At 32.6% G+C, this 13,005-nt stretch overlaps 1 protein-coding gene across 1 annotated transcript in view; it reads right to left on the reverse strand.

The window, feature by feature from the left end:
• LOC113399660 (cadherin-related tumor suppressor) overlaps positions 1 to 13,005 on the reverse strand; it is a 104,234-nt gene that overhangs the window by 3,229 nt on the left and 88,000 nt on the right. Inside the window, exons 4-8 of the mRNA XM_026639220.2 lie at positions 7,616 to 7,817; positions 7,037 to 7,224; positions 6,243 to 6,665; positions 5,635 to 6,136; positions 126 to 5,484 (exon numbers count right to left, since the gene is read on the reverse strand). Of these exons, the coding sequence (XP_026495005.2) occupies positions 126 to 5,484; positions 5,635 to 6,136; positions 6,243 to 6,665; positions 7,037 to 7,224; positions 7,616 to 7,817 (6,674 nt within the window). The remainder of the gene's footprint in view (positions 1 to 125; positions 5,485 to 5,634; positions 6,137 to 6,242; positions 6,666 to 7,036; positions 7,225 to 7,615; positions 7,818 to 13,005) is intronic.

Consider the following 13,005-nt stretch of genomic DNA (forward strand, 5'->3'; position numbering starts at 1 on the left):
TTCATAATGTTCAATGACATTATTCTATATCATACATTAACTTTAATATATCTAAGTAAAGAAAAATACTTTAAAAATATATTATTCACGTTTTTTATATATTTGCACAATAAAAATATACATACCCTGCTTGTCCAGTATCATCGTCGTAGCAAGAATCATCACCTGGATCACAGTCAGTACAAACATCACCATGGTCAGTACATGAGGCTACACTTAGTGATATGACACGCCCATTTCTCGTTGCCGTTAATTTGTACCAATTTCCATCAGCAAGGCTTTTATCTGTATTAGTAAGGGCCACAGATGTTATGGAAGTTCTTGCACCTCCAAATGAGAAAACTGGTTTTCCACCAAGCAATTCTATTGCAATAAAATCGGATCGGCCACCAGTTTGTGCTCCATAATTGTATAATAGTAAAGCATCTGGCTTTGTAGTTGCAAATATAATTGTGATATCATTTGTTGATGCATCTAAAGCAGGGAATTGCATATAAGACAAGTCATTGAAACCAAACGTGGAGCTCTCACAATGGGTACCATAGCGTCCATTTATACAGCTGCATCTGTATCCAGGCTTAAGGCTTATGCAAATTCCTCCATGCATACACGGATTTGGTCTACAAGAATCTACTAAAGCTTCGCATTGATTTCCACGATAACCTGGACGACACAAGCAGAAGAAAGAATTTCTATCGGAACTTTCTTTGCAAGAACCACCATTTTTACATGGGTTGCTACTACATACGTCATCTCTTTCTAGTTCACAAGTCTTACCTTCGCGCCTCGACGGACATGAACATACAAAATCATGACCTTGCTTGCGACATTGACCACCAAACTGACAAGGATTAGGTGAACAAGGATCTTGTCGTTTTTCACAATTGTTTCCCATAAATCTGTCAGTACAATGACAAATATAATCGTGGCGAACCAGAGGCGATGACAATATCAACGTGGCACTTTCAGTAATTTTGGTGCCATCCAAGACATTAATTGAATCTGTACAAATACCGTCATTCTGACATTGATGCGTAGAACATGGATAATATGGAATTATAACTTGTCTTTTTAAAACCTTTCGGATTTCGGATTCCTTCGATTTTATATGATTCTGGGTGCTTTCTTTTTTCCAAATAGAATTCATATTCTTAATTGCTATTGTCAAATCTATATTTTCTTTCACTTCATTTATACTATATAAATAAATATTTTCTTTATTTTTCATACCAACTCTTAATATTTCTAATAGTATTCTATAATAATGAGTTAGAAAGTCGGAAGATGTCATATTCAATATTCTTGTTGTTACAGACTGTTCAACAGTATTATTGTCGAAAGAAAAATACTCTACACTTATAGACGAAACTACTTCTTTATGTATGCCATCATTTCCAGATACTGAAAACGAATAGCCCTGACCAGGCCGCACAGCATTTGTATAGAGATCACATCCTTTTCTTATACTAAATAATGATAGCGTGCTGTCAGATGGGTCCTTGACAATTTTACATTTATAGTCACCTACTATGTCTGGATCATTAGGTTTAACGTCTGCTATTTTGCCAAATGGTATTTTATTGTTAAATGCATGTACTAAAACATGTGCTGACCGGGGTGTTGGAGGGTTATCATTTCTATCTAATATCTTTATTTGTATGGAATAATTAGAATGCATGACCGGTGTACCACTATCTTCAATTTGAATTTGAACATCTAAGTATGGTGTAATTTCTCTATCAATTTTTTTCGTGGTTAGTAGAACACCTGTATGCTTATGAACTTTGACATAACTCTGATGTTTTCCACCTATTATAGCGTATGAAAAAGGTGCACCATTTGGTGGTAAGTCCGGATCCTTTGCGGACAAAGTAGTGATGCTGGTATTAGGAGGTTCATTCTCATATACGAAACCATCAAAGCTATCAACATCAAAAACAGGGCCGTTGTCATTTATATCCGTTAAAGTTATTTTGACAGTCGTCGTACCAGTTTGTGGGGGTGCACCTGTATCAATAGCACCAATAACGAGCGAGTATGCTGGTAACGTTTCTCGATCTAGATGACGCGTAACTTCAATAACACCACTTTGAGGATCAATTTTAAAATCTTGGTTTGTGTTTCCTTCAATTATAGAGAAACTGAATTGATTGTTTTGTGGACGCACATCCTTGTCAACTGCTTTCACTTGAATTACCTCTTGGCCTATAATAGCACCTTCTGAAATTGTTGCTTCATAATAATGTCTTAAAAATTCCGGTGGATCGTTACCGTCTTGTATTGATATGATTACTTGAGCTTCGTCTGTATCATTTCCATGTATACCACCAGAATTTTTCGCTAATACTGTTAATACAACTCTATTCTGTGTTTCTCTATCTAAGTATCTAGCAACTCTTATTACGCCTGTCTGTGAATTAATACTAAAACCTTTATCGTTACTGGAGCCAACAAATAAGTAGTAAATGATTCCATCCTCTCCTCTGTCTTGATCAGTGGCTTGAATAACGCCTACATTCGCTCCTACTTCCGCCGATTCAGACACATCAAAATGAAAAACAGGTTGGATGAATTTCGGATAATATTCATTAACGCCTGTTACATGAACAACTACTTCGGTCATATTCCGCATTATAGTATCAGGATTCTCAGCCATTATTTCTAAATTATAGACTGCCTTTTCTTCGTAATCAAATATTTCTCGCGAAAAAATTTCACCCGTATTTTGATTAATATAAAACAATGATAACATTTCATTTTTCAAAATATGATATTTTATGATAGAATTTTTAGGAGAGTCAATATCAACAGCTTGTACTTTAAATATAAAACTATTGATTGGTGAATTTTCAGGCAAGTAGGCAATATATTTTGATTGATTAAACTGAGGAGCATTATCGTTTATGTCTGTTAAAATAATAGTGATAGTGGCTGTAGTTTCTTTTGGCTTAAATCCAAGATCTTTTGCCGTTATATTCAATCGATATTCTTGAATCTCATCGTAGTCTAGTGGACGAAGAATACTTATTGTTCCTGAGACCGAATCAACACAAAATTCTTTACCCTCATTTCCAGATGTGATAGCATACCTTACAATGCCATTAGGCCCTTCATCTTCATCGTTTGCATTTAATGTTAAAATAGATGAGCCAGTCGGTTCATTTTCAGGCACTATCACTTGATAACTTAATGCAGTAAATCTTGGACTATAAATATTTTCACCCGTAACGACAAATGTTAATTTTGTTTCTTCAAATTGAGGAGGAACTCCACGATCAACTGCCTTTATTTTAAGTTCATAATACTGCCCGGTATAATAAAATTGTTTGGAAACGATAATCCATCCATTTTCTTTGTCAATAGTAAAGTATATAGTTCCATTTCCACCTGCTACGAAATATTCAATTTCAGCGTTTATTCCAAAATCTAAAGTATCTTCAGCTACTAGTCTTACTATTTTTTCACCAAGGGTGGCGTCTTGAGGAACGGGTATTAATTTTTCGTGATCTTTAAATTTCGGCTTATTATTGTTAGCATCTACGACATTTATTGTCACCAAGCATTCTGATGACATTGGTGGTTTACCGTTATCGGTGGCAACGACGATAACAGAATATGTGTTTTCAGGCGACGAATTAACTGAAGTTCGTTTATAATTCATCATAAACTTACTAAGTATTTCGCCTGTAGCTGGATCAATAGTAAAAAGATCAGATGTTTGTTGTAACGAATATGATATAATTGAGTTAGGGCCTTGTTTATCCTTATCTGTAGCTATTACTTGGCCAACAAAACTATTCTTATTTTGTAATTCGGGAAAATTAAAACTATAATAAGAATACTCAAACTCTGGCGCATTGTCATTTTGATCTTGTATGGTTATGGTCAAAGGAGTTTCCGATCGCCAAGCTCCATCAATTGCTGCAACTTTCAAAATATATTCATCTTGTAATTCTCTATCGAGAGACCTGGCAACAGTGACATTACCACTTATGGGATCAATAACAAATTTTTCACCAGGATTATCAACGAAACTATACGTAGCATTAGCATTTGGGCCCGTATCTAAATCTGAACTTGTAACTCTTATTACAAATGAACCAACTTCGGCATTTTCTGTGACATTTACGCTAAACAGTCGTGTAAATCTTGGAGGGTTGTCATTTTTATCCAAAACTGATACAAGCACTGTCGAAGTTCCTATAAGCTGTGGTACACCATGGTCGACAGCTTCCACTAAAATTTCATAAAATGCAATTGATTCTCTATCTAAAGCAATATTTGTGAAAATTTCTCCACTTTCCGAATCAATTACAAAAGTTTCCTCATAATCATTAACAAGTCTAAAAGATATTCTTCCATTTTCATTGGAATCATCGTCGTGTGCTTCAATTTTTATTACTGTTTGTGGTGGAGATTCTTCTTCAGGAACTGTTGCATTGTACAACACATTTTCGATGACAGGTGCATTATCATTTGAATCAGCAACTTTAATTTCAATTTCAATAAAAGACTTCAGGGGTGGATTATCGGAATCTTTAACTTCAAACCAAACTTCGTATAGAGGCATTGTCTCGTAATCAAGGCCTTTCCCCGTTATAAATATTTCTCCACTCATTGGTTCAACTCTCAAAGCATCGCCGACATTACCTCCTGCGACAGAATATTGTAACAACCCTGTTGGTCGTTTTTTGGGCGATGTCGCAGATAGTCTAGTTACTAAAACTCCTTCGGGTGTATCTTCGGGAAAGGTAAAAGTTAATTTATTATTTACAGTAAATTTTGGGAAGTTTTTACCGGATTTTGGTATTAGAATCAATTCTGTTGAACTTTGTCTTGAAAGTACTCCACTATCAGTTGCTAATATGATAAGCATAAATGTCGATCTATTTTTATCTTTATACTTTATTAAATTTTCTTTTGCTTTAATAACTCCAGTGTCTTTATTTATACTAAATAAGTTTTGGTGATCACCTTTCAAATCGTAGATTATTTTTCTATTAAGACCGATATCATTATCTTTTGCTTTCACACCAAAAATAAAATCACCTGGCATAGTGCGTTCAGAAATGTAGACTTCATACATCGTTTGAGGAAATGTAGGAGTATTATCATTTTCATCGTCTACTATAATTGTAAGGTTAGCAGTAGCAGTTCTAGGATCAGTAGTTGAAGAATCTTGAGCCATTATTATTAAGTAGTAAGCATCCCAGTCTTCTCTATCTAATGTAGCATTTGTCGAGATTTCACCAGTTACAGGATCAATTTTAAATCTTTCTGATTTATCACCAAGAAGACTATACTTAATTTTTGCATTATTTCCAACATCTTTATCTATTGCTTTTGGTTGTAGTATAACAGTGTCAGGTGGTAAGTTCTCTTTAACGCTAGTTTTATAACTTTGCCTTTGAAAATCAGGACTATTATCATTAACGTCTTGAACAATAATTTTGACAGTACCAGAACCAGTGAGTGGTGGCGATCCTGTAAATGTACGAAAAAAGTAATTAATTAATATAGCTGAAGTCATTAGCTTTATAAAGGTAAAGATAAAACACTATTAAAAATATTAAATATAATTAAGTCATTCCATTCAAATGATAATAAGAGATACCATAATAATAGCAAAATTACCTGTATCCATTGCAACTAGTGAAAGCGTATATTCATCCTGAGATTCACGATCTAATGTTCTCAATAAAGAGATTTGTCCAGAAGAGGCATTAATCTTAAAAATATCTGCATCACCTTCTTTTATAAAGTACCGAACTTGATTATTGAAAGGTGGAGAATCAGCATCATAGGCGTGTACTTTCAATATGTATCCACCGTTAGGAGGAATAACATTTTCCATAACATAAGCTAAATAGGGCGAATCTAGAAATGTCGGTGGGTTGTCATTTATATCTTGAATCGAAATTGATAATTCAGCGGTATCAAATCTCACGTCATCTTTAGCACAATCTTCTGCTTTTATCAGTAGTATATAACGAGATTTCCTTTCAAAATTTAAATTTTTCGCCACTCTTACAATACCAGTGTCTTCGCTTATACTAAAATCTCTATTTTCATCACCAGATGCTATAGAATATCTAACTCTTCCGTTAACATCTTCATCTATATCTGTTGCAGAAACCTAAAATAAACAAAACAAAATTTATTGTTTGAATTAATTAACAATATTTAATAATACTATATTAAAAGCGAATGAATAACTTAAATTTTAAGTTATTAAAACTTACTTGTAGTACATTTGCGCCTATACTGGCATTTTCAGGGACTGAAGCGCTATATTGTTTTGGATCAAAAACCGGACTGTTATCATTTTCATCAAGGATTTTTATATAAATTTTGGCTTTAGTATTATTAGGCGGATCTCCTCTGTCCTTAGCCGAAATAGATATTGTATAATTAGATTTTAGTTCCCTATCAAGTTTTCCAGTTGCTCTTAAAATACCATCAACATTTCCCAATGTAAAATATCCATTAATTTCTGGACTGGATGCCATAAAATATTCAACATATCCATTGCGACCTTCATCCTTATCAATGGCCTTAATTGTCATAACAACCGTGTTAAGGGGAATGTTTTCAGAAATAGCAGTTGTTTTGGACGAAATAAATTCGGGTGCCATATCGTTGACATCTTTCAATTGTATTGTAACCTGAAAATTTATTTAAAAACATATCTTAGTTAAACGCAATTTTTATAAAAAAATATAAATAAGAGATACATGTAGTTTATTATAAACTTTTTTTAACGTTTGTTTCGTATATTTTATAGAAGGATCGAGTCTGAAAGTCCAGAAAGAGTATTGAAAAAGAGACGATGTATAGAACATGAATTGTATATTATGTAATCATTAATGAGTATAGTTGATATTTAGTAAATTACTTAGCTATTTAAAATATAGACATAATTTTTGAAATACACTACAAACCCTTTTTGACAGATCTTAAAAATTTAGGATTTATTAACATACTTAATTATTTCTGAATAACTAGTAATATTTAAATAATATATAATATATTTAACCTGTACAGTTGATGATAGTTGAGGTTCGGGTGGCTTAGCTAAATCTTTAGCGGTCACTATCAAGTTGTATAATGGAAGTGTTTCTCGATCAAGTAATTTTGCAGTTATTATTGTTCCGTTTGGTGCTATTGAAAAGTCTTGATTTTCATCGCCAGATGTTATGCTGTAGATCAGTTTTCCATTTAGTCCTGTAAACAATAAAAATAACTCAAGTAAAATTCTAGATGAAATTAAATTATAAATAGAAGTTGTTGGGTATTCAACTGCAAATTAAGAATTATTAGCTATGTTTATAAATATTCATAAAATACACGGAATTAGGTACCATTAGTACAGATATTTTGTTTATTAATAAAAGTCAATGAAATTAGTACCTACTATGTTGCAGTTGTTTTATAAACAAAATATACAAATGACAATAAAAAGTACTTCAATATACGTTATTCTAGTTTTTACCTTTTTAACATATTTTGAATGAAGTATAATTTGTTGTTAAATTATATCTATTACATGAACAAATACTTGATGTTACAAGTGACAATTGGCATTAAGATAATATAAATGTCATAGTGTTCATACCTGCATCCATATCAGTAGCACTAACGGTGACCACAGAGGTACCTATTGGAACGTCTTCTAGAATTTCATTGGAAAAACTCATAGGATCAAAAATTGGCGCGTTGTCGTTGAGATCAATGACATTGATGTAGACTGTGACGGTACCGGACAAAGATGGATGCCCGTTATCCTGTGCTTGAGCCACGAGAATGTAGTGTTGAGTCTGAAAATTTATATACAAGTAAATCAATTTTAAATTTATAAAGATATTTCATTATACGATTAAATATACTATTGCAAAAAGGTGCTACGGACTTTCATCGGGGATATGCTTGTGTCTTTTTCTTTGGATAAAAAAATCTAACCTATTAACCATTTAACCATTGATAAATCAAACTAACCCTATAATAAAAAATACCCTACAACTAATCTATACATACGAAAATATAATATAAAGTATGCAGGAAAAATACGCCAACAATGTTAAATTATAAAATATTTGAAGTACAGAAATATAACATCACCATTTTAAGAATCCGTCTGGCATTCAGATTTGCCATATAATAGGTCATCAAAGCTTTCCAACTATGACAAGCTCTCTCATTCTCAGATCGTGAAGCGAGATGGTTGTTTAAAAAAACAGGCAGCGGCCTCGGAATCCGGCTCGTGAATGTTTTGCCGACGGTCGCTTTGTCAGACATTGTTCGGGCCTTAATTTCGATGGCGAATCCAGTGGGCAAATGCCGAATATGATGCGCGACGCCAAAAAACTGTACCGGGATGAAATTAGCAGCTCTCTAGTGGGGTACGCGGAATTGGCGGGCGGTCGAGAAAACGAATGTACAGCGAATTGTTTTTACTAATTAACTAAGCCGGTCCGGTAGATTTGACGAAGAACTAAGGAGACAAATGGTCACTCATCTACTTAGACATTAGGATATTATCAATTTAATGCCATTTAGAGTAAATAAATTATTAAATACATAAATCTATAGTTTGATCGGTGTGTTTTTTTACAAAATCAATCTTAAATCGAAAGTATTCTCGGCAGTAACGTTTACTAAAGTTTGCCGCGCTCATGGTACCGAACAGGTTTGAATGAATAGCGGGATCAAATAATACCTTGCATAGACCTACTTATGGGAAATACCAGGATACTGCACGTCACAATGTGATCTATGAATATTTTAATAAAGACAATATTAATTTATTATTATTATTATTTAAGTATGTTAAAATAACTCTCGAGATACGTGCGTTTTAATAATATAATTCATATCAATTGTAGTAATGTTTCATTACTATATTATAGTGTGCAAAAATTAATAAATTTCAAAGCGAATTGTATAACTTGGCACATCGTCTAGGTAACTGTTGATTTATGGTTATAAAAAATTAACGACTTGTATGTCATTTTACTGCACGCCAGGTAAGTACTACAATAAGCTAGTAAAGATAAACTCTCCAGTAAAAACGACATAAATAAGCTTTGAGCTGTGTTATAGATAAAAAATCCGCAATATCCCAGGCTAAGCATCTAATTTATTACTTACTTAAATAAATACCAAAGAGTGCGCGCGTCTCAGAATTAGCTACCATAAAAAGGTAGTTTTAACGGATTTGTGGTCTTTGATTAAAAACATTTGAATATCACTTAACAGAAATATAGTATTTAGCATTTAAGTTTAATTCTCACGCTCCAATTAAATAAATATTCTCTCTTCGTGTAAAACCCTAACTTCAAATTTAAGCTATCGTCTACAGCAAATCATTATATTTACACATTTTACATTTAAATATAATTATTAAAGATCATTTCTATACTTAATATAATTATTTATAGAATAACGTAAAAGTAATAAACTGCAAGAATTATTTATTCAAGTTAATAAACAAAGAAGATAAGTCGATTCACTCAGTAATAGTATTAAGAATTTATTTTAGTATTAATAGATGAACCGGGCTTTATATCGATGCTTTATAAAAAGAACTCTACGGACGAAACGGTCTTTTCACCGAGCTTGCATTAAAAACTCGCTCAAGGGCATCATCGCCCTTCGTCTCTGAATTGCACATCTTACCTACAACATCAACAACATGCAATATTTTACGGAGCTCGTAATAAATTTAACTTATCCGTATCTTATTTTTACGCCTAAAAGGCATTCCGGTAAGTGACTCTGAACGTTTTACAAGAACTGTGAATTATTTAACCTTAACTAATTAACAAACCTAAGCCAAGTAATTATGTGTTAGTAAACATTAAGATTACTTAATACGCGAAAGGAATTTTAAGTAATTCAGGTCGAAACAAAGTTCAGCCTTACGAGCAAGTTCTTATTGGTTTTGAACTGGGTATTGGTTTTGGTGGGGTTCTTATTGGGGCTCTGTAGATGGACGCTTGTATCACAAGAAAATCACGGGTTCAAATTTGTTTAAAATTTATATCGTGCACAGCAATAAAGAAAAATATCGTGATATGCATGCATGACATTAGCGTGGTGGAAGACATCCAAGCCATCTTCTAAACATACCCGTTGTTTGGCAGTAGGACATATACAGGCGGCATGTGTATATTACATTTGTACTTTAACTAACTATTTTTATTTTACATCTAACATCTTTCATCTAAAAATACGGATTCCAAATTAACACATGCGTTCACACTACTTTCTAGTTAGTTTTTTCTTAATATTACATATTTCTTGTGATCTTTGAAAACAAATATTTAAGACCAAACAGCTTTTTGAACGTAACGTCGTGTCGTGCAATAGAACTACTTGAGCGGTCATCGCCCTGCCGTAGATTTATGTTAAGATAATTGTATCAACTGCAAGAACAAGCACACGAAGTATCATCAAGTGGACGATAGTGCTTTAAAGGCATAGACAAAATAAATAATCGATTTTACGTTGTTGTCCAGTGAATAATGTATCTTATATACCATTTATATATACGTATTTATGTATGATTTAATTTCGGTTCTGTTCATATTAATAATTTCTTTATAATCTCTTATTTGCTCAAATAATAATTTATATATATATACTGACCCGAATCTTAGAGATATTACATTCCGTGTAATAAACAAACAGTCATACAAAAAATGATAGATAACATAATGTAATACAAAAATAGTTATACGGTCACATTATACTTTATAATGGTCTGAGTTAATTGAGGACGCCTTTAAAATAATAAATTTAAATGATAAGTGTAATTAATAAGTTCATAGTTTAGACTATCGTAAATAATAACTCCACAAAATTTTCCGATCTTCAATTGTCAATTTGTACAAGATAGCAATCTCTTGCAATAGAAAGAAACAGTTGCTCACATCTATACCTAGGTGTACTGGTCAATGCCCCGTCTTGAATTTTGTGGCGGAAAATTCATAACCTCTAGGCACACCATAATAACGCTAGATGCACGTTTCTCCCGCGAAAAGTAGCACGAGAAGATTCTCGAACAAAGGGTTTATTCATACACAGCTATTCTGATTTGTTGATAATTATTTACGCTTTGTATTTTTCATATACAATTTATATGAACGCTATTTTAAATATGGATTTGTCGTTCGTTTAAATATGAGCCTAGGGAATCAAACACGTTTTGCAAGCCAAATGTCGTGGGCTTATAACTGACAAAACATTGACTTTTCCAAGTCCTAAGCTCGTGTTTATAATTATAATTCACCTCGTGCTTGGCTGTTCAGAAAAACATCGTGAAGGAACCCGTATATGACGGAAGAATTCCGAGACATGGACTTGTACAACGTAATCTGTATTGAAGCAGCGTCGTGGATGACGCTCTGTTTCCATCTCCATAACGGGATGAAAGGCTTTTTCCCACATGTGGGCTATAAACGAACTTTTATAAATATAGTTTTGTTACCACAATTCAAAAAAGTTTTATGGTTCAGTGGTTCATAAGAGTTTTGTTTAATATGCTCATAACATTTTCTCTACATTTTTTACCAGAATAGAGTGAGAAAGAAGATTAATATTATAACAGTCTATGTATATATTTATCAGTAATGTCAGTAATTTTGACAACTGAGACTTCGTTGATTTTGTTTTTGAGTTCCACCTATTTTAATCTAAGTGCTGTTTATAATTAACAAAATGAAAATGAAAAATGAATCGAGCTATGAATCGAATATTTTAATTCATATTATCTAATAATTAATTATTTACATATATAAATGTAAAATTTACAAGTAACAGTACGTATATATATTATGTAATGGAATATTTTGTTAAATTTGATAACCGTAAATGATTTAACGGTTTAATTACTCCGAACAAAACAAGTCATAAATACAGATAAAATAACATTAAAGAGTTTCGTTTCCGCGACTATAAAATGTTGAACTAATTATTTAATTATACGCTTGTGATGAACTATTTAAAAAAAATATTATTTCAGCATTATTGTAATGTCTAGGTTAAGTTTTTATGTTATTATACCTTATTAAGTTGTTATCACACACAAACTGATATTTGAAGAAAACCTTCGTTTTCTAAATAAGACTGAACTAAGTAAAGGCGTAATACAGCAAAATGAAAATATTACCCTATACAAATCCTACTACTGGATAAAATCATTTTTTATGTAGGAGAGATTTGGAGCTTAATTCACCAAGCTGCTGCTGTGGTTTGATGGATACCCATAATGTTTACATATAAGTATCCTGACAATGTTTATTTTAGCCGTGCTCAGCGTGGGATGAGTTATAAACACAAATTAAGAAGATAGAAATTCAATGGGGTTGCTTTGTTTTAAGCCTGAATAGATTCACTTGTGCCGTTTCAACTGTAAATTACTAAAAGCCCGGAAACGGCTCACCTAGAAGCAAATGCTGTAAAGCCTACTCTACTACAATCTCTGCTATGGGTTTCTAGACTTAGAGTTGTTCTTAAAGGATTTCAGACTTTAGTGGCCGCATATTATCGGTCAAGTTCATATTTATTTTATATAAGACTGCTTCAGGGATGAAGCTGCGACGAGTGTCGTTAACATATAATTATAAAATTGATGAAATATAAATATTTATCATCTTATTTATTACATTTTCTTCAGTAAATAATTTCCGATCGTTTAAATATCGGATCATCTAATTACCAAATCTTGTCGTATGAGAAGAATCAGTACGCATGACGATTAGCGAAAGAGCCGTTCATTATACAAATTAACTTCGTTGGAAACGCGACAGTAATTGGCTATTATTTTACCCCTGAGAATATTTATACGAATGATTTTAATCACTTAACCTTTAAAGATTTTTTTATTTGCGAGTTAACTGCGGATAGACGCACATCGTAAAACAACGAGGGTACCACTTTATTTTATGTCATGTTTAAAAAGTTTTACTATTATGTGCACAGACGTCGTCTTTTGTTTTAATTCCG

The sequence above is a fragment of the Vanessa tameamea genome, chromosome 10 (genome assembly GCF_037043105.1).
Source record: "Vanessa tameamea isolate UH-Manoa-2023 chromosome 10, ilVanTame1 primary haplotype, whole genome shotgun sequence".
NCBI lineage: Eukaryota > Metazoa > Arthropoda > Insecta > Lepidoptera > Nymphalidae > Vanessa > Vanessa tameamea.